The 23551-nt window shown below is 43.8% G+C and overlaps 1 protein-coding gene across 1 annotated transcript; it reads left to right on the top strand.

The window, feature by feature from the left end:
* Nucleotides 1–16137: 16137 nt before the first annotated feature.
* On the top strand, nt 16138–17501 carry LOC124681649 (peroxidase 2-like). The gene is made up of 3 exons (XM_047216520.1): nt 16138–16201; nt 16334–16566; nt 16746–17501. The coding sequence occupies exons 1-3, from the start codon at nt 16138–16140 to the stop codon at nt 17499–17501; spliced, it is 1053 nt and encodes a 350-aa protein (XP_047072476.1).
* The last annotated feature ends 6050 nt before the right edge of the window (nt 17502–23551 follow it).

Here is a 23551-nt window from a genome sequence, read left to right as displayed (position 1 = left end):
TAACAGGATATGGCCTAGAATTTTGAGCAACCAATGAAGCTAACGGAACATTATTAGGATCAACATTAGTCCTATCATTAACAAGCATAGACATAATAGCATCAATCTTATCATTCAAGGAAGAGGATTCTTCAACAGAATTTACCTTCTTACCTTGTGGAGCTCTTTCCGTGTGCCATTCAGAGTAATTAACCATCATATTATCAAGAAGCTTTGTAGCCGCCCCCAAAGTGATGGACATAAAGGTACCTCCAGCAGCTGAATCCAATAAATTCCGCGAAGAAAAATTTAGTCCTGCATAGAAGGTTTGGATGATCATCCAAGTAGTCGATCCATGGGTTGGGCAATTTTTAACCAAAGATTTCATTCTTTCCCAAGCTTGAGCAACATGTTCATTATCCAATTGTTTAAAATTCATTATGATACTCCTCAAAGATATAATTTTAGCAGGGGGATAATATCTACCAATAAAAGCATCCTTGCATTTAGTCCATGAATCAATACTATTCTTAGGCAGAGATAGCAACCAATCTTTAGCTCTTCCTCTTAATGAGAAAGGAAACAATTTTAGTTTAATAATATCACCATCTACATCCTTATACTTTTGCATTTCACACAATTCAACAAAATTATTGAGATGGGCAGCAGCATCATCAGAACTAACACCAGAAAATTGCTCTCGCATAACAAGATTCAGTAAAGCAGGTTTAATTTCAAAGAATTCTGCTGTAGTAGCAGGTGGAGCAATAGGTGTGCATAGGAAATCATTATTATTTGTGGTTGTGAAGTCACACAACTTAGTATTTTCAGGGGTGGCCATTTTAGCAGTAGTAAATAAAGCAAACTAGATAAAATAAATGCAAGTAAATAATTTTTTTTTGTATTTTTGATATAGCAAACAAGATAGTAAATAAAGTAAAGCTAGCAACTAATTTTTTTGTGTTTTGATATAATGCAGCAAACAAAATAGTAAATAAAATAAAGCAAGACAAAAACAAAGTAAAGAGGTTGGGAAGTGGAGACTCCCCTTGCAGCGTGTCTTGATCTCCCCGGCAACGGCGCCTGAAATTTGCTTGATGCGTGTAGCTGACACGTCCGTTGGGAACCCCAAGAGGAAGGTGTGATGCGCACAGCGGCAAGTTTCCCTCGGTTAGAAACCAAGGTTTAATCGAACCAGTAGGAGTCAAGAAGCACGTTGAAGGTTGATGGCGGCGGGATGTAGTGCGGCGCAACACCAGAGATTCCGGCGCCAACGTGGAACCTGCACAACACAACCAAAGTACTTTGCCCCAACGGAACATTGAGGTTGTCAATCTCACCGGCTTGCTGTAACAAAGGATTAACCGTATTGTGTGGAAGATGATTGTTTGCAAGAAAACAGTAAAACAAGTATTGCAGTAGATTTGTATTTCAGTATAAAAGAATGGACCGGGGTCCACAGTTCACTAGAGGTGTCTCTCCCATAAGATAAAAGCATGTTGGGTGAACAAATTACAGTCGGGCAATTGACAAATAGAGAGGGCATAACAATGCACATACATGTCATGATAAGTATAGTGAGATTTAATTGGGCATTACGACAAAGTACATAGACCGCCATCCAGCTGCATCTATGCCTAAAAAGTCCACCTTCAGAGTTATCATCCGAACCCCTTCCAGTATTAAGTTGCTAACAACGGACAATTGCATTAAGTATGGTGCGTAATGTAATCAACAACTACATCCTTAGACATAGCATCAATGTTTTATCCCTAGTGGCAACAAGCACATCCACAACCTTAGAACTTTCTCATCACCGTCCCGGATATCAATGGAGGCATGAACCCACTATCGAGCATAAATACTCCCTCTTGGAGTTAAGAGCAAAAACTTGGCCGAGCCTCTACTAATAACGGAGAGCATGCAAGATCATAAACAACACATAGGTAATAACTTGATAATTAACATAACATAGTATTCTCTATCCATAGGATCCCGACAAACACAACATATAGTATTACAGATAGATGATCTTGATCATGTTAGGCAGCTCACAAGATCCAACAATGAAGCACAATGAGGAGAAGACAACCATCTAGCTACTGCTATGGACCCATAGTCCAGGGGTGAACTACTCACTCATCACTCCGGAGGCGACCATGGTGGTGAAGAGTCCTCCGGGAGATGAATCCCCTCTCCGGCAGGGTGCCGGAGGAGATCTCCAGAATCCCCCGAGATGGGATTGGCGGCGGCGGCGTCTCTGGAAGGTTTTCCGTATCGTGGCTCTCGGTACTGGGGGTTTCGCGACGTAGGCTTTAAGTAGGCGGAAGGGCAACGCGGGGGGCCACACGAGGGCCCCACACCACAGGTCGGCGTGGCCAGGGCCTGGGCCGCGCCGCCCTATGGTGGCGGCGCCTCGTGGCCCCACTTCGACTCCTCTTCGGTCTTATGGAAGCTTCGTGGAAAAATAGGACCCTGGGCGTTGATTTCGTCCAATTTCGAGAATATTTCGTTACTAGGATTTCTGAAACCAAAAACAGCAGAAAACAGCAACTGGCTCTTCGGCATCTTGTTAATAGGTTAGTTCCAGAAAATGCACGAATATGACATAAAGTGTGCATAAAACATGTAGATATCATCAATAATGTGGCATGGAACATAAGAAATTATCGATACGTCGGAGACGTATCAATATTTTACGTGGTTTAGGGTTTTCGAGTAAGATCTAATCTACCTACGAACATGAACCACAACGGTGATACTAGTGTTGTCAATAGAAGAGTAAATTGAATCTTCACTATAGTAGGAGAGACAGACACCCGCAAAGCCACTTATGCAATACAAGTTGCATGTCGAGCGTGGAGCAAATCTCATGAACGCGGTCATGTAAAGTTAGCCCGAGCCGCTTCATCCCACTATGCCACAAAGATGCAAAGTACTCAAACTAAAGACAACATAAGCATCAACGCCCACAAAACCATTGTGTTCTACTCGTGCAACCATCTATGCATAGACACGGCTCGATACCACCGTAGGGATTCGTTGCATAGAAAACAAAAAATTTCCTACCGCGAGAACGCAATCCAAGCCAAGATGCAATCTAGAAGACGGGAGCAACGAGGAGATGATCGAGACTCACCCTTGAAGATTTCCAAAGCCTACAAGATGAGGCTCTTGTTGCTGCGGTAGACGATCACTTGCCGCTTGCAAAAGCGCGTAGAAGATCTTGATCACGGCGCCACGATCGGGCAGCACCTCCGTACTCGGTCACACATTCGGTGTTGATGAAGACGACGTCCTTCTCCCCGTTCCAGCGGGCAGCGGAAGTAGTAGCTCCTCCTTGAATCCGGCAGCACGACGGCGTGGTGGCGGTGGCGATGGAGAACTCCGGCGGAGCTTCGCTAAGCGTGCGGGAGAGGTGGAGGAGAGAGGGGCGGCTAGGGTTTGGGAGAGGGGGTGGCCGGCCTCAAGGGGTGCGGCCAGCTTGTGGCTTTGTGGTGGCCGGCCCCCTCCCCTATGCCCCTCATTATATAGGTGGAACCCCCAAGTGTTGGACTACAAGTCTTCGAATAAGACCCCAACCAAAACCTTCCATGTTGTAGGGAAACCTACCCAAGGTGGGACTCCCACCAAAGTGGGATTCCCACCCTTCCATGAGGGGGGGGGGTGGCCGGCCCCCTTGGTGGAGTCCACCTTGGACTCCCCCCTCTAGGGTTGGCCGGCCATGGGGAGGTGGAGTCCCTCCGGGACTCCTCCTTCCTTAGTGATTTCTTCCGGACTTTTCTAGAACCTTCTAGAACCTTCCATAAATGCATCGGATCATTTTCAAACTTATAAAATTACTTCCTATATATGAATCTTATTCTCCGGACCATTCCGGAACTCCTCGTGATGTCCGGGATCCTATCCGAGACTTCGAACAATTATTTCGAACTCCATTCCATATTTCAAGTTCTACTATTACAACATCAAACCTTAAGTGTGTCACCCTACGGTTCGCGAACTATGTGGACATGGGTGAGAACTCTCTCCGACCAATAACCAATAGCGGGATCTGGAGATCCATAATGGCTCCCACATATTCAACGATGACTTTAGTGATCGAATGAACCATTCACATATAATACCAATTCCCTTTGTCACGCGATATTTTACTTGTCCGAGGTTTGATCATCGGTATCACTCTATACCTTGTTCAACCTCGTCTCCTGACAAGTACTCTTTACTCGTACCGTGGTATGTGGTCTCTTATGAACTTATTCATATGCTTGCAAGACAATAGACGACATTCCACCGAGAGGGCCCGGAGTATATCTATCCGTCATCGGGATGGACAAATCCCACTCGTTGATCCATATGCCTCAACTCATACTTTCCGGATACTTAATCCCATCTTTATAACCACCCATTTACGCAGATGGCGTTTGATGTAATCAAAGTACCTTTCCAATATAAGTGATTTACATGATCTCATGGTCATAAGGACTAGGTAACTATGTATCGAAAGCTTATAGCAAATAACTTAATGACGTGATCTTATGCTACGCTTAATTGGGTGTGTCCATTACATCATTCATATAATGATATAACCTTGTTATTAATAACATCCAATGTTCATGATTATGAAACTAATCATCTATTAATCAACAAGCTAGTTAAGAGGCATACTAGGGACTCTTTGTTGTTTACATATCACACATGTATCAATGTTTCGGTTAATACAATTATAGCATGGTATATAAACATTTATCATAAACATAAAGATATATAATAACCACTTTTATTATTGCCTCTTGGGCATATCTCCAACAGAGGCTAGCACCTCCTCAACGCAGACGTACTCTCTTTTGTGAGAGGAACTGCGGGAAACAAACCTCGCCTCGTCTCCGCGCCATCCGGTTGTCCCGCTCCTTACTCTTACTATCATGCTTGTTTCCTTTACTTGTTGCACTTGCCTAGGATCATACTAGGAACATCTCCACCACTAAAGCAATCACCTTTACCTTCCGCATCGCTAAAACTGAAAAAGACTTAAAATTTGTGTAGCGTCCATTCACCCCCTCCGTCTTTTCCGCTACGATCCATTCAATTGGTATCAGAGCAAGGTTTTCTTGCTCGGGCTTTACCGCCTAAGAAATGGCTGGACAAGAGATGGTTGTGAATGGGTCTCCTTGCCTTGAGCCACCCGCTCCATCATCTAACATCGATAGCACAACGGCTACGTTGGATGACCTCAAGAAATTGGAGTCATCCATCATTAGGCAAATGAAGGCAATGATGATGGAGTTGGTTGCTTAAAAGCCAACCCCTATCGAAGATCCTAAGGCAAGTGCCGAGGATCCCCACCAAAAGCTAGTCAATTTCCTCTTGTTGATTTTGTCGCGCAATCGACAGAAGATCCACAAAAGGAAGGGCTTGGGGAGACCGGCACTTCAACAAAGAGGAAGGATGAGACACCGGTTGCGGAACGTCTAGGGGGTAATCATGCGGTGCCACCACCAAGTGATTACACCATAAACATTCCAATACCTATGCCACATATCTTGTCGCATGGTTCACCACCGTAACTTGAATCAACTAGCTTCGAAAATTGGCAATTCTTAATGCGTTCTCATGTGCGCAGCGCTTCTACCGAGCTTTGGCACATCATTGAGGAGGGCTATTCACCACGAGACCCAAAGAGCTTGACAAGAAGAGAGGTGGTGGATGACCAACTCAATGTCACCGCCATCAACATGATCCACATGGCCGTCACGCCCAAGGACCGCGCTCATATCCGCTCACTCAAGACCGCCAAGGAAGCATGCGATAAACTCGACAAGCTCTTCCTCGGAAATGAGAGCATCCAAAGCTCTCGTTTCGATGAAGTGAACAACATGGCCGACAACTTCGTCATGAATGAAGGAGAGACCCCCGGAGAAATGTATCGGCGCCTCATCGCTCTTACCGTACAAATGCAAGATCTTGGAGCAACGTTTGTGGATGACCATTGGATCAAGCGAAAGTTCTACAACGCTCTGCTCCCTTATGAGGAAGTGAAGTTGACGGCCATCCGCCAAAACGCCTCCTTCCGTGCTATGACATCCGATGAAGTCCTTAGCGAAGTCATCGCTTTGGACATCTCCAAGAAGAATGCGGAGGATCTTGTTGCTCGCGCCCACAACACCCGCAAGCCCAACCTTGCATTGAAGATGAAGGTGCATGAAGCTAGTGAAAGCGATGAAGATTCCATTGAGTGGGGTCCGGATGATCTCAATTCTCAAGACCAACTATCATGAGCACATGGCTCTCGCCGCCAAGAAATTTTGGGAGGGAAACAAGTCCCGAAGCACAAGACCAAGAAGACCACGTGATTCTCCAAGAAACTTCTCCAAGAGTCCAAGGGAGGGGCAAAGGGGGAGAACATGCTACAATTGCGGCGACAAAAGTCATTTTGTTGCGGATTGTATCTATGAGAGAAGAGAAGATAATGGTGGAAGGCTTGTCCGCAAGGAAAAGTTCAAGTCACTCTCCAAAGGATTCTCCAAGTTCTCCTCCAAGCCCGATAACGACAAGGTCTCCTTCACCAAGAAGCCAAGAGCCTTTATCATCCGTGAAGAGTACTCCTCCGATGAGGATGAGGAGCATGAGGACAAGAGCTCCAACAAGGAAGAAGAGGGAGTGGCCGCCATCGCCATTACCACTCCCTCCATCTCCCTCTTCGACTCTCCAAATGAGAACCTCGTCACCAACAACGCCCGTTGCCTCATGGCAAAGGTATCCTCGGAGGTAGAATCCCCTTCCAAACTCACATCACCATCTAATGCTTTATCTATTGATGATGCCACTAGTCTCACCATTAAGCGTGAGATTGTGGGTTTGGATTCTTTTCTCACTAACATGCAAGGGGATACTAAGACTCATGTTGGGGCTCTCTTGGCCCAACTTGGTGCGGCTCAAGACCTCATAGAGGAGAAGGAGAGGCTTGAAAGGGAGGCGGCAAATGAGATTGCCTCTCTCAATCAAGCACTTGAGGAGGAACAAAACTTGCGTATTTCTCTTGAAGCTAGTGTCATCACCATCGAAGAGTCCAACAATGCCATCATCTCCCAACTCACCAAGGACCGAGATCATGCTCTTGGATTGGTGGGTGAGCTCAAGAAGAAGATGCTTTCTCTCGAGGAAGCCAACAGGGAGAAAGATGAGGAAGACCCCAACTCTTGTCATGACGAGCTTGTTGATCAAGTTGCTTCTTTAAAGAGGCACAATGCTCTACTCTTGGAGGTCAATGCTCTTCAAGAAGAAGCCTTGGATGAGTATTACCGCTTGTGCAAGGAGAATACCTCATGTTGCAATCATGAAGAAGAAATTGCCACTCTTGAGAGCACCAAGGCCAAGATATTGAGTTTGAGTAGCATGCAAGAAGAGTCCTTGGTGGAGTGCCTCTGCATTAGCAAAGAGAAGGTCACTTGTTGTGATCATGAGGAAGAAATAGCCTCTTTGAAGAGGAGCGAAGCCAAGCTCATGGAGGTCAATTCCATGCAAGAGGAAACTTTGAAGGAGTACTTTCCCTTGAGCAAGGACCGTGCGTGTTGCAATCATGAAAGTGATATTGCCAAGATGAAGAGTGACAAGCGTCTACTCATGAAGATGAACTCTCTCCAAGAAGAAGCTTTGATGGAACATTTCTGGGTGAACAAGGCAAAGGAGGTCCAAGTGTCTGATATCACTCACCCTCACCCGGAGCATGAAGATGAGGTCAATTGTTTGAAGGCCAAAATTGATAGACTCCAAATCCAAGCCAAGAACTTGGAAGGAGTCATTGAAGCCAAAGATGGAGCCAAAGAGGGCTCGTGTAATGAAGGAGGAGTGGCTACCAAGCCAAAGAGGAAGAGGAGTAGGAGGACCAAGAAGAACAAGAACAAGGAGAACATGGAGATCAACCATGAGGGAGGCGATGCTAGCTCAAGAAGGGATGGAGTACCCAACTCCGCCACAAAGGGTTTCGCCGGCTCTAACAACCCTTCTCATGTTCTTTTTGTTGATTACTATGGACATATTCGTGCTCGCTTTATTGGTCCTCAAGAGGACAATGTTGATTGGACTATTTGGGTTCCCAAACCCCTTGTTACTAACATGATAGGACCCATTGAAAAATTGGTACCTAAATCCAAGACTTGATTCCTTGTAGGACTATGCTTCCGGTGGCGCTAAATGGGTGGTTGATAGTAGAGCCACAAGTCATATGACCGGAAGCAAGGTAATTGTTGTCGACCTCGAGCCATCTCACTCTACGGTTTCATATGGCGACAACACGTGCTCTAAGGTATTGGGTCTTGGCAAGGTGGTGGTAACAACCGACATTTCACTTGTGAATGTCCTCCTTGTCGAGACCCTTGGTTACAATTTACTTTCCGTTCATCAAATTGCTCGTATGGGTATATGCACATTTTTCGATGAACATATGGTGGTCCTCTTGTGGAGCAAGACACTCCGTGTAGCCTTTGTTGGATATGTAGAGAACGGGTTGTATGTTGTTGATTTCTCCGGAAAGACAACATCTTCCGCTCTTTGCCTATTCGCTAAAGGTGACAAGGGTTGGTTATGGCATCGCCGACTAGCCCATGTCAACATGAGGACTTTTCAAAGTCTCCACAAGGGTGGCCACATTCTCGGACTAAAAGAAGATGTTTCCTTTTGCAAAGATCGTGTTTGTAGGGCTTGCGTACAAGGAAAAATGCATGGAGCTCCTCACAAGGCCAAGACGATCATCTCTACCACAAGATGCTTGGAGCTCGTACATGTTGATCTCTTCGGTCCACCGTCTCATGAAAGTCTTGGAGGGAAGAAGTATTGCCTCATCATTGTTGATGACTATTCACGCTATTGTTGGGTATTCTTCTTCAAGTACAAGAGTGTCACTCAACGGACCATGATGGAGTTTGCCAATCAAGTTCAACGAAAGTACAACGCCACGATCGCCATAAGGAGCGACAATGGAACAGAGTTCAAGAACTACACCTTGGATGACTTCCTTGGCGAAGAAGGAATCCAACATCAATACTCCTCGCCATATACTCCCCAACAAAATGGGGTCGCCGAAAGGAAGAATCAAACCTTGATCGAAGCTGCTCGAACAATGATGATGGAGTACAAGTCCAACTACAACTTTTGGGCGGAAGCTATCTCTACCGCATGCCATGCTACTAATCGTCTCTACTTTCGCAAGGGTCTAGAGAAGACACCATATGAGATTCTCACCGGCAACAAGCCCAATGTGTCATACTTCAAGGTCTTCGGATGCAAATGCTATGTGCTTGTCAAGGACACACGACTATCCAAGTTTGATTCAAGAGCTCAAGAAGGAATTTTCGTTGGCTATGCTACGGATTCTCACGCCTATAGAGTCTTCAACAAGTCAAATGGGCGAGTTGTAGAATCTTGTGATGTGACATTCGATGAAGATGATAGATCTTTGGAGGAGCGAAGTGCTTCTTGTGAGAAAGTAGATGCAATTCCCCCGGATGCCATAGGAAGGATGGGTGTTGGCATTCGCCGACCTCAAGAGCTACCTTCTATGAGTACCGAGGAAGGACCAAGTTCCACCCAAGTGGAGCCATCTACTCCACAAGGCCAAGCTTCTTCCGTTGATCATACAAGTGCAAGCCAACATCTACAACAACCTCAAGTTCAACATCAACAACAACAACAATCAAGTGCAAGCCCACCTCAACAAGCTCAAGAACAACATCAACGACTACCGCAAGCTCATCTACCTCAACAACCGACATCAAGTGACCAAGGTCAAGCTTCAAGTTCTTCACCAAATGGCTTGGGGACAATCTCTATGGATACTCCTATAACCAATACCCCCGAGTCATTTGGCCCTCATGATGATGATGATGATGCCCCACCCAACAACAATGAAGGTCAAGGCGAGGATCTAAACCATGATGAAGGCCAAGAGGACTCACAAGAATCTACTTCTGTGGCCGATACTCGCCGCGAAGATCCTACTTCAAGACATTTGCGCCTCAAGTCTCATTCCTTGCGTAATGTCATTGGTGATTTAAAGAGCAAAGTGACCACCCGGAGGCAACTAGCAAACTTTTGTGAGCATCACGCCTTTGTCTCTATGGTGGAACCACTCAAGGTTAATGATGCGCTTGAAGATCCCAATTGGTTGATAGCAATGCAAGAGGAACTCAACAACTTCAAGAGGAATGATGTGTGGACTCTCATGAAGCGACCCGATCATTGCCGCAATGTTATCGGCACCAAATGGGTTTTCAAGACCAAGCAAGATGAACAAGACATCGTCATCCGCAACAAAGCAAAATTGGTGGCACAAGGCTGTTCTCAAGTTGAAGGCGTGGACTTTGGCGAAACCTTTGCACCTGTTGCAAGGCTTGAGTCCATCTGTATCCTTTTGGCCTTTGCCTCTCATCATGGCTTCAAGTTGCAACAAAGGGATGTCAAGAGTGCTTTTCTTAATGGTCCTTTACATGAGGAGGTATATGTGAAGCAACCCCCGGGATTCGAGGACCCCCATTTTCCGGACCATGTCTTCAAGCTCAAAAAGGCCCTATATGGTTTCAAACAAGCTTAGCTTGGTATGAGCATCTAAAGGAGTTTCTTGTAGACTGTGGTTTCGAAGTGGGGAAAATCCATCCCACTCTTTTTACTAAGAAAGTCAATGGGGAGCTCTTCATATGCCAACTTTATGTAGACGAAATCATATTTGGCTCAACTAACAGAAAGTTCAATGATGAGTTTGCTAAGTTGATGACTAATAGGTTTGAGATGTCAATGATGGGTGAACTCAAGTACTTCCTCGGGTTCAAGATCAAGCAAATGCGACGAGCCACCTTCATCAATCAAGCAAAGTACCTCCAAGACATGCTCAAGCGCTTCGACATGAAGGACGCCAAGGGCATTGGAACCCCGATGCATCTCAAATGTCAACTCTCCCTTGATGAGACCGGCAAGGCGGTGCATCCCAAGCTCTACCGTTCGATGATAGGTTCGCTTCTTTACCTTTGTGCTTCTCGTCCGTACATAATGTTAAGCGTTGGTATGTGTGCACGGTTTCAAGCAAGTCCGAAGGAAAGCCACATTGTGGCGGTAAAGAGGATCTTTCGATATTTAGTTGATACCCCACACTTCGGACTATGGTACCCAAGGGACACGGACTTCTCTTTGGTTGGCTTCACCGACTCCGATTGGGCGGGCGACAAGGTTGATAGGAAGTCTACATCCGGAGCTTGTCACTTTCTTGGAAGATCATTGGTGTGTTGGTCCTCAAAGAAGCAAAACTGTGTCTCTGTCTCTACCGCGGAAGCCGAGTATGATGCCGCGGCAAGTAGTTATGCTCAAATCTTATGGATGAGGCAAACCTTGCGGGATTATGGACTCGAGTATAGCAAGGTGCCTCTTTTGTGTGACAATGAGAGCGCAATCAAGATCGCCTACAATCCGGTTCTTCATGGCAAGACGAAGCACATTGAGATAAGGAACCACTTCATCCGGGATCACATTGCTCGCGGAGATATTGTTCTATCCTTCATTGGTACCAAGGAGCAATTGGCGGACATCTTCACGAAGCCCTTGGATGAGAAGCGTTTCATTGAGTTGAGGCATGAGCTAAATATCATTCATCCATCGAACTTCGCTTGACCGTCGTGCGCACATACCACTCTTTAACTATATGTCTAGATGAAAGGCACACATGAACATAGGGGGAGTGCGGTTTAAACTTATTGAGCTATCCCTCCCCCCATAATGCATAAAGAAATCCAAAACATATGCTATTTGTCAAATAAGTGACTAATGAGCTTCATGTTGAGTTGTAGCCATGAGTCCTAGATACATCTACACGACCTCACACTAATATACTCTTACACGGTGGCTTTGGCCACCAACCTCCTCTTTGAGGAGTTTTTGGTTCTTCTTGTTTCTTTGTCACTTTCTTTTGTCCTTTGTCTTTTGTTGTCCTTTGTTTATTTTTCTCCATGTTTTTGGGGAGTCTCATCCAAGCTTTGTTTTTTCCTTTTTGGTTTTTGCAAGCTTGGTTGTGTTTTTTCCTTACCATCCTTTTAGTTTCCTTATCCTCCTTTTTGGTGTTCCGATGCCAAAGGGGGAGAAGTTGCCTATTAAGGATGGGTTTTTGCATGGAGACTTTCGTTGTTGTAGCCTTTTGGTTCTAGTTGCTTATCTCTTCTTGTGGCTACACCAACCCTATGGAGGCATTTGTTGTGAGTTTGGGTATTCTCAAGACAAAGGTATGATAACTTCACCCAAAACTCTTTGCATGATCTTGTGTTGCCTCCATATTGTGCATATGCTATATGAACATTTCAAGTATCCTTGTTGCATATGTGCTTGGTTTGTAAAATCTAGGGGGAGTTATGTCTCTAGGATGTGTGCATTTGTATTCAAATACAAATTCAAAATATGCACATGTCTAGGGGGAGCTCCGTCGAGCTTTTGCAAATCTAAAATCTCATCATAATATCTTATGCCATTGCATATTCTTGTGTTGTCATCAAACACCAAAAAGGGGGAGATTGAAAGAGCAAAGTCTAAACCCCGTGTTTTGTGTGTTTGATGACAACACTTGAATAATCTCACTGTGTGCAAAGAGTGTCTTTGATAGATTTGCAAGTGCATGGTGACCTCGCTGGACACGTCAAGATCGGAGGACTGAAGCGTAGCTTATAGGTTTTCTGGTTTTGTGTGTGTATCGCGAGGGGACATGGTTGGAGAGGAAAAGAGGAGAAAGCAGTTTTTGTCAGACCGGTACTACCGGTACCAGTAGCGGTAGTACCGCTACCCCTACTGGTACCGCCCAACGGTACCGCTCTGGAGATTTGCACTGAGAATGTCCCACAGAACAAGTTACGGTACCTTTGCGGTACCTTGAGCGGTAGTACCTCTTACGAGCGGTAGTACCGCCTCGGTACCGCTTAAGTACCGTACCATGAGTTACGGCTGTACCGCTTCGGTACCGCTTGGGATCCAGTAAGCTCTGGAGGCCATTGCGGTACCTCGAGCGGTACCGCGAGCGGTAGTACCGCTATGTGTCCACGTGGATAAGTTCTGTGGGATTTCGAATCCTGAGCGGTAGTACCGCTTACCAAAGCGGTAGTACCGCTTAGGCAAAAACTGCAGATAACGGTTGGATTTCGGGGGGCCTATTTAAAGGGCCCTTCTTCCCCAACTCGTTTTTATCTCTCCTCTCTCTCCTCCATTGTTGCTGAGCTTAAACCTTGAGGATCTCCCCAACCATCCAACCAATCTTGCCCAAATTTTGAGGAGTGGTGGAGGAGGCCCCGATCTATAGTTCTACCAAGAGAGATTTCATCAATTCGTGCTAGTCCTTAGTGGATCTTGGAGTTAGGTTTCCTATGGTGGGATCTTGGAGGAAGTGCACCTATGGAGGCTAGCTTGGTGTTGTGCTAGCTCCATAGGTTGTTGGGAGCCTCCTAGTGTTGTGGAGCTCGCCCCAACCTTGTGAAGGAACCACCGCCTCGACCGGTGCCATAGTGGAGAAGGGGGAGCCCCTTTGTGGAGCTCTCTCGAGGAAGAAGGTGAGGCCTTCCTTCGTGGTGTGGCCGCCTAGCCTCTTGTGTGAGGCTAGCACCTCCTCAACGCAGACGTACTCTCTTTTGTGAGAGGAACTGCCGGAAACAAACCTCGCCTCGTCTCCGCGCCATCCGGTTGTCCCGCTCCTTACTCTTACTATCATGCTTGTTTCCTTTACTTGTTGCACTTGCCTAGGATCATACTAGGAACATCTCCACCACTAAAGCAATCACTTTTACCTTCCGCATCGCTAAAAATGAAAAAGACTTAAAATTTATGTAGCGTCCATTCACCCCCCCCCCCTCTTGTCCGGTACGATCCATTCACATTTACTAAGATCAAGGGAAGCTGTAAAATGGACAATGTTGGTCGATCAGACCCTATCGTTGGTGACGTGGTGCAACAAAGGTAGCTAAACGATGTTATTAAAAGACCAAGAGAGATAGGAATGAAAATGAAGATTTTAATGCCAATGATGATCACGAGGGCATTATATCACATTGATTAGGCGATAGCTGCAGAGATGATGGTAGATGGTAGATCAGAGGAATGTGTTAGATGTAGAGAATATGACACTGAAATATGGAATTTTAATTTGGTTTTGTTTTGGCACCAAACTATGAGTTGGGTAAAATTTGAATGAAATTCGAATTGGCTTTTGAAAATTTTCAAAATAACAAGATAATATTTTGAGCTAAAATAGGTCTACTTGCATATCCATGCGTATTACGTTTTTCTCACATTTTTTAGGATACCAAGGAATGCAAGAAATGGTGGATGTACCATTACATGCATTTTAAGGTATAGAAAATAAAAAATTTAAATATTTTTGAGAAGGGAAAATGCCTGATAAAACAAATCAGAGGCACTTCCTAATTTTATTTGAGAAAAGTTTTGGAAATAAAAGGATTTAACCTTGAGTTTGTTTTCAAACCAAGATAGAAGAAAATAGGTTTTAGTTTTTAGAGGAATTGGAGGGAAACTCCAGTTTTGAAAGCTTGATTTGTTTCCATAAGGCATTGGATTCATTAAAGATAGGTTGTTTGGTTTTATCTTATTGCAATCAAGCATCAAGGCAAGGGTCACACACACCATCAAACAAAGTCAAAAAGAGTCATACTCCAGATAAACCAAGATGCAGTAGTTGAAGTAAGTGCTCAATGATGATCATGTCAGGGTAGGGTTTAAGAAGGGTTTTAAATAAAGGAACAAAGCTTCGCAGCATTTTCCAGAAAATAGTGGAGACGTGAACATTATCCCTTTTCTAAAGCTTTTCAAAGATGTTTAAAATCCATTTGGTAAAAGTTCGTAAAATGAGAGTTTTTCAAGATAGTGAGATCATGCCAACTTGTAGATCCCAATAGTTTTATAAATACTTAGTTTGGGGAAACCTTTTCACCAAAATAAATCTTGGCTCTTTGTTTTTTTTTAAAATGTAAAATTAGTTGAAATAAGAGAAATATCCAAGATAAAGCTTTTGTCAAATAGATAGTAATATATTGAATGCCATGATTCACTAATGCACAAGGATTGTGTTGGTTCATAATCTTGTTCATCAAACAACTTAGACAAACATGCATAACACATCAGACAACACAAACATGCCAGAAACATTGATGTAGGAGGTTAAGATAAAAGTTTTTGTCCCCCCTAATTTTTGCACTTTGGACACATAAACAAAGTTGCAAAAGTTGGAGTGTTACAATCTTTCTCTCTCTCCTCCCTAATTAATGGATGACAGACTCTTGCGGTAAAAAAATTAGCACTGCCGCTAGAAAGGTGCAGACACATATAGACATATGACCATTTTTCGTGTCCGTGCTTGACATAAACGGATACAAATTGTGTCCAGAATGCATCGGCCGTCCGAGATGCCCTTATCATGAATCTCGTCCATGGACAACATGGCATGTCCAATGACTCCATAGAGGGCTCGTGGCCTTGGTGAATAAATTGGAGATTCAATTACAATTTGGACCAAAGTATGGTGTCACTTTCAACTTCCCCGATCTACTAAAATGGGAGAACCTTCACATGCATGCCTCTCAACCCCCAGTATACAACTAGAGAACTATCCACTCGATACACTTGGTGACTTGGATACATGATGAGAACAGTATATAAAATTGCAAAAACTAACAACAGTGCGACAATTTCCTGATGTACGGAGGTTGTACACACTTCACAGCTAGCTGTACTACATGAATTGTGTGCGCATTCGTCCCTCTATTGCGGCGCACGATCCAATATCAAACCGTATTAGTACCAATTAGACACCGCGGTCAACCACGGATGTCACCCGACATCCACATTACCTCAGGCCGGGAATGAGCACACACGCAATGCCAACTAGTAGTTCGAGTTGTGAGATTATGCTCGCCATGTTCGCGCGCTTGACTTCTGTGTTCAAGACATTTCAACCAAACACTATCCCACATGCGATCGACCACATTGTGGAGGGTAGTCGTTGTCGTTCCAGCTTCGAACACATTGCTCACATCTATGTTCTGTACCTATAAATAGACCCTGGAAACAGCAGGTTTTCCACAACCCATCCTCCTCCCCGGTTCTCGAGGCAAAGTACCATTGGTGGAGATGGCGAGTGGTAAGCTTGTCGCCTTGGCCCTGATGGCGTTGCTCGGCTGTGTGGCAGGGTACGGTAGCACGCCAAGCTACCCTCCTCCACCAAGCTCAACACCTCCTCCTGCTGGAGGGTATCCCAACCCAAGCACGCCGAGCTACCCTCCTCCACCAAGCTCAGCACCGCCTAGCTCGACACCTCCTCCTGCAGCAGGGTATCCCAACCCAGGCACGCCTAGCAGCCCTCCACCGAGTCCAGCAGCTCCAGCCCCGCCAAGCCCGACACCTCCTCCTCGTGCGCCAGTGCTCAAGATCGGCCACTACCGCAAGACGTGCTACAAAGCGGAACAGATCGTGAGGGACGCCGTGAAGAAGGCTGTCTATGCCAACCGCGGCATCGGCGCCGGGCTCATCCGCCTCTTCTTTCACGACTGCTTTGTCAGGGTAAAATATATCTTGATACACATGAGAAACTCAATATCTAGTATATACTTCCCTTGCTGTGAGTTTAAGAGTATTTTTGTTCACATTTGTTGAATAAGAAATGGTTGGGTGTATATCACTCGATATGGTAACAATGCATGTGGTGACGGGACATGACAAGATTTTCCTAATTTGTCCAGGGTTGTGATGCCTCGGTCCTCCTTGACCCAACCTCGGCCAACGCACAGCCAGAGAAGCTTGGAATCCCCAATTTCCCCAGCCTCCGCGGCTTCGAGGTCATAGACGCGGCCAAGGCCGCACTCGAGAAGGCATGTCCCGGCATCGTCTCATGCGCTGATATCGTTGCTTTCGCTGGTCGCGATGCCAGCGTCATCCTGAGCAACGGGAAGGTGAACTTCAACATGCCGTCTGGCCGCTATGACGGGCGCGTGTCCATTGCCAATGAGACCCTCTTCAACCTGCCCCCGCCTTTCGCCACCCTCCAGCTACTCAAGGATATGTTCGCCTCCAAGGGGCTTTCCACAGACGAGATGGTCACCCTCTCGGGGGCGCATACCGTTGGGATCTCCCACTGCTCGTCCTTCTCAGACCGCCTCCCTGCAAACGCCTCGGACCCCTCGTCCATGGACGCTAAGTTAGCCAAATCGGTGCAGCGGCAATGCAACAAGACCGGTGACCCCACGGTGGTGCAAGACGTCGTCTCCCCTAGCTTCCTCGACAAGCAGTACTACCAAAACGTGCTCAAGCGTAAAGTGCTCTTCAACTCGGACGCCGCACTCCAGTCGCCCGAGACAATAAACGAGGTGAGGCTCAATGCCAGGATCTCTGGGCGATGGGAGAAGAAGTTCAAGGCAGCTATGGTGAAGATGGGTAGCATCGAGGTGAAGAGCAGTGCCACTGGGGAGATCAGAAAGCAGTGCCGGTTCGTCAACTAGATGTTGTCACAAGAATGGAAGCGCATCTCAACTTGACGCGAATAAGCTAGCTCTTCGTGTTTGCTGTTTTCGATTGAGTTGTCATTGCTGTTTATTTTTCACTAAGATTTTTGTTCATGCTTGCATTACATGTGTGCGCTCGTTATACTTCTATTTTTTATTAATAATAACATAATATTTTGACGCTGCATTTTTGTTCACTTTATTTACTTTTTTCATTTTTTTTATTTTTTTACGATTAAAGGCAGGAGCTCTGCCATTTCATTTCTGTAGATGAAAAGACTGTACAAGGCAGACTTTTTTTCGAAATGGAGGATTCCCGGCGTCTGCATTAATAATGCACACAACCATTTATTAAAGCAAAATGTGCATGATTCAAAGTTTACAACTCAAAGATCATCGAGGGTCGATACAACTATCAGCCATCTAAAATAACAAAAACACCAGCCTAACCATCCTGTAATCTACTAATAGGCCGTCAGGTAGCTAGGTAGAAAATATCCCGTTCAATCATCAGAAGGCGATTGTCAGAAACCATGCATTCCCGCCAATCATCTGGAGAAAGGAAGAGTCATAGCTGAATCCAGTGGACAGCCATATGAATAACCTGCAAAAAATTAGTGGAATCCTTTTTTAATTAAAAATAGTATTATTTCGATAACTCCATACTAACCAATATAGAGCTGAAACACCAATGCAATTCTAGGTTTAATTTTCTTGTCGATATCATTTATCCAATTGCCAAACATATTTGTTATATTGGTCGGTGGTGGAATATAAAAAGTAGCATAAACAATTGTCCACACTAATCTAACAAAAGGACATGAGATAAAAATATTATTGACTGTCTCCTCTGAGTCGCAGAAAGAACATTTGTTGCTCCAATTTAAATTCCTTTTTTGTTGAATTGTCATGTGTGAGTAAAACATTTTTACTAAGGAACCACATGAACACTTTGATCTTTATTGGAATTTTTAACTTCTAGGGATATTTTTTAAGAACCTTGTGTGACCATCCATCAAATGTGCATACATAGACTTGACAGTAAAAACACCTGAAGCCGTAAGTTTCCATAGAAACTTATCTGATTAATTATTCAACAACACTCTCATCAGGCGCCTACGCAAGTGAACCCAGGAGTTCCACTTGTTTCCTGTCAACTGTTGCATGAAACCAATGTTTATAGGGACTGATAAACATGTGCAACCGAAATATGCTTCTGTCCAGCAATGTTGTATAGTGTAGGATATTGTTGAGCCAATGGTCTTAGTACTAGTCAAGTATCTTCCCAAAAGCATACACGGGAACCATCACCTAAATTAAAAAAAAAAAGCATCTGCTAAAGAACTCGCATTTAACATTCATCAGACCTTTTCAGAAAAGCGGGTCACTAAGTTTACTTGAACATTAGAAAGTGTTTTTTCAGAAAGATATTTATTATGTACCAGCTCTTGCTACACACCTTCATTTAATAGCTTATATAACCATTTCCTAAGAGAAAACATACACATCAAGACTATAACTTGCATGCTACTAGAAACAACAGACATACTATTGAAAACACGTCTACTACGCTCCTACCAGAGGTTCCACGCGACTGCAGGCGAAGCATGAACCTTGGTCACCTTATCTATGCTCTTTGTTTCTTGGGACATCAAAATTGCAGTTCCATTGAACGAACGCATCAAGGATTGTCTTCACTGACACAGCCAACTACATCAACACTGCATCAAGCCGCAGTTGCTTTAGTTTGATTCCTGGACAATGTTAAAAACACTCGCTCTAGTTTGCTACAACGAAACTTCACCACTGGAGTACTGTACCGAGATGACTCCAAAGAAGTTGTAACGTGATCTTACCCATTTTAGAGCAACTCTATCGGATTCCCTAAATAGAGAACAAACCCACTACAGCAGATAATGTCATGTATGTTGTCGAATGTTACAATTGTATCTCCTCCGGTTTAGCTCAAAAAATAGTGGAGGAGTACTGAAAGGAGATAGGTTCCACCTAAAGTAGGTACAAAGCAAAAAACCAAAAATAAAAGTAACAAGTAATGATATGATCTGAGATGATTCTAAGGAATATTAGGATTAAACTTAAATGCACTCATCAACCTCACAAACTTAAATCAGCTAAATCATCCTCGAGCAAGAATCAACAGCAAGGAACTAAGAGTTTAATCATGATACGTCACTGATGCTAGTAGCAAGGATCACCCACCACATTCCTACAACAAGAACTAAACGACCAATTAAACTCGAATAATAGGAACTTTGAACTACTCGCGGAATTCAAAAACGAACCAAACAAGTTGTTCAAAATGACTACGACTACTCAACACTAGTAAACAAATGCCTAAAATGGGGGTCGAGAGCATACCTTATGATGGGTGAACTCTTCACGCTCATCGTTATTTGTTTGATTCTTTTGAGCTCAGGTTCTATCACCGTAAAGTGATATGAAAAAACAAAGTAAATGCAAAAAATAACTTCACCTAGCTTGAAAGTTGTACAAGGACTAAGCTTGGGTAAATTGCAAAAAATAAAGAGAATATACAAACTTTAGATGTCATGGCGTTTTGCGATTTCCCTACTTGTTGTACAATGTTTCTATGCAATGTAGATGAGAGCGACGAGGACATCACGGGTGGATAAACTTGAAACTCCAATAAAGATCATGAGTGGTTAGGAGGTGCGGACAATTCCATCAATCCATAAGGTTAGAAGGACACCAAACATGAAGAACATGAGGTGACGTTGACGGGAAGCACTCTCCTATGAGTGCCTTGTAGCAAGCAGCAACTAGGGCTCGCCTCTGGCTGATGGGGCAAAGTAGGACAATTTTTGAATGGACACTAATCCGTCGATTTGGTGGAGGCTGGACTTTGCAATCCGACTACACGTGCAAAGAGCGAACAACAATGCAATCACTAGACTACGAAGGTCTTTAATTCCTACCTAAAATCGAGAAAAGGTAAAATTATTTTTGCAATCAAGATATGCGACTATGGATGAAAGCTTTATAAAAAGGTGGGATTCTGATAGCGTTCTTGATCTGGTTATTGGACTCGAATCGAAGTACATGAAGTTGCAACAATAGGCTAACTTTGTAACTAAACAATATCTGAGTCTAGTGAAGCCTATGGGGGCATTTAAGGATAAGAGGAAGGGTTTTTAGCAAGTCAAGGGGTTGGCGGCTGAAATCCATCCTAGATGGGTTCTCCTCCTTAGATACGGACTCTAAAAACTGGCTGGAATAATTGTTGCGTTAATAAAATGGGCATGTCCCAAACATTGATATGATGCAACATCATATAAAGCTATGGACGAAAATATGAAGTATGATCTTGAATATTTCATCCATTTCTCCCATGCATCAATATGGTGGTTTATAAATTCTGAAATCTCCACTTGTAGCGTCATCTTCAACCCTCACGTGGTTGCAACCATGTCCATGAATGAGGATCATTCTCCAATGTTTGTCCCTCTAATCTATGCTAGGTTCATCATTCTTGATTGTAACAAATTAACACATCTAATTTAAGCAACATCATATTCTCATGTATGTGAAAAATAGTTCCTAGAAATGAAAGTAAGTGACAATTGAATTGTCCTACATTAGCTCTTGTGAAAGGTCCTTGTTGAAATTGCATGATGCCCCCATGTGTGTTTTTGGTAATTAATTACAATCCATATGAACTAATGTTTGCATTGAGTTATGTTTGTAGGATTTGTCCATAGACAATACTTGAACCATATGGTGGCTTCAACGTCATAATAACAAGTTGAAGTGTTGATCAATGCATTAATCAAGGAGTGATTCAAAGATTGGTCATGATATAAGTTTGAGCCTATTGGAAGTATGTCCTGAAGAAGACGCTGGAGTGTGCTCTCATGTTTATATTCAAGACATCAACACTATGACGAAAGAAGAAATGTAGTGCAAGTTCAAGATGAGCCATCTCGAAGATTCCGTATGCTTGAATCTTTCCATCCATATGGTGTTCATGCATATGTGAAGATGCGCCGAAAAATAAGCTCTCCATTGTGGATTGTGGGGTAGCAATTTGCAAGATTTCATCAAGCAAGCACAATCGAGAAAGACATTCCACCTTGCGCGGTCAAGATTGACATCATCTAGTCCAAGTGGAATGCACAAGATTAAGGTTAGTTCTTCGTATGGTTTCTTTCTTACCAATCTCGTGGTACAATTGGGAGACCAGTTTATAGGATAGTTGGTCATACTTCCTAGAGGACTCTATAGTGAGTAACTTGATCGTATTGTTCGGAGAGAGCCCAAAGATTTGCATCCTTGCATCATATTTCTTGGTTGTTATTTGGATCTTATCCATATGTTATTTTAGAGCTTGTGCTTATTCTCATGATAAGCTCTAGTTCGCTGAAAATAGATTCCGCATGAAATACTTCTTGCGTTTCGATATTGGAGTTTTTCCGGTTCTTCGTATTGTGAGGTTTCACCTGTAGGTTCATGAAAAATATGCATAACTTGTTCTTAATATTTTCACTATTTTTGGGTATTTCTTTTCATCCTCTTTCCAACAACTAGTTTCACCTAAATCAGAATTTTCTAATTCAAGTTGTTGTGATTTCAATATTGGAGGTTTACCGGTTTATCTTTTATAGATAGGTAAAAACTTTCATCATTTGTTTCTATACACGCTTGATGTACTATGATGGTTCTCTTCTTGATCTTGTAGAACTTGTTTCTAGCTTCGAAATGAGCCTAAGATCATCAAAATCAGAATTTGGATGCTCTAGTTATGGTCGTTTTGGTTTGGTTGTTTATGGATTTTATAGAGCCGAAGACTCCAGTCCCGGGATGGCCGGAGACTCTGGTCCGAAGCGTTTTTTTTATGTTTTCAAGTTTGCCTTGCTCTTTGGTGGAGGTCCAGAATCTCTGGCCATCTAAGCAAGAGGTTCCGCTGTTAAGTGCTCGTGACGGTCATTTTGGGGGGGGGGGGGGCTTGTATCTTCTTCTATACTCTCTCCTCTCCATTGTTTACCTTGAGAGCTTTCCCTAACCCTATATTCCTCCTATGATTCTTGAATACTTTTTAGGAAAAAGTGAGAGGACATCTAGATCTACATTTGCATCAATCTATATCCTCTCTAAGTGAGGGGGACATAGTATATCTTGATGTTAAAGTTCTTTGTGGATTTTTTATTCCTATCTTATTCCTCCAATAATTTTTTTAGCTTCGGTAGAATTTGAGAGAGAAATATTTGAACACCTAGTGTGCTCTTGCCCTTGCATTGGGTGTATTGGTTTCAGTTCTCCGCGGTGATTCATGGAGATGAAAGTTCATGCGTATATTCTCTTCGGGAGCTTGTTTCTCTTGGGTATTTGGACCTAGACGACTTGGTGATCTTTGTGGTGTTCTTGGCGACTCCATTAGATTGTGAAGATTCCTCAAGCATGAGGCCTTCATGGCGATTTTTTGGGAGCCTTCAATAAATTTGTGGAGATTTCCCCAAGCTTATACGGATTTGTGATCGCCCTCAAGAGTCCCTTAGTGGATCAAGGACTTCCCATCTTTCCTTTTAGTGTGAAGGATTGAGGAGAATACGGTGAGACCTTCGTGGCGTTTGGTGAGCTCTGTGCCTCCACACCGCTCCCTAACTAAGAGTGGCACTCAAAGAGGGTAAACTTCGGGATACATCATCGCCTCTGCATGTCTCACTTATTTCTATACCATAGATCCTTACTTATGCACATTACTTTTTGATAATTTTAAATATACTGGAACGCTCTAAAACAGCAAGTGCCCCTCTGACATACTATCCATCGAAAACATATTTTAACACAGGGACTACAACCCACTCTTGGGCAACGCAAGGACAAGTAGCTCTGATTACGAAACACAACACAAGTTGGCATAACCCAAGTCAATACGATAGCTCGATTATAATCAGACCGAGCGTCTTAATACATATGCAAAAAAATCATTATTCATTATTGGCCCACCATTGTTTATAAGATTTAGCTTGTATGAATCGCTTTCATGCTTAAAGTCATATATCTTGTTA

This window comes from Lolium rigidum, unplaced genomic scaffold (assembly GCF_022539505.1).
Source record: "Lolium rigidum isolate FL_2022 unplaced genomic scaffold, APGP_CSIRO_Lrig_0.1 contig_5106_1, whole genome shotgun sequence".
NCBI classification, from domain to species: Eukaryota; Viridiplantae; Streptophyta; class Magnoliopsida; order Poales; family Poaceae; genus Lolium; species Lolium rigidum.
This window is presented reverse-complemented; position numbering and strand designations above follow the sequence as displayed.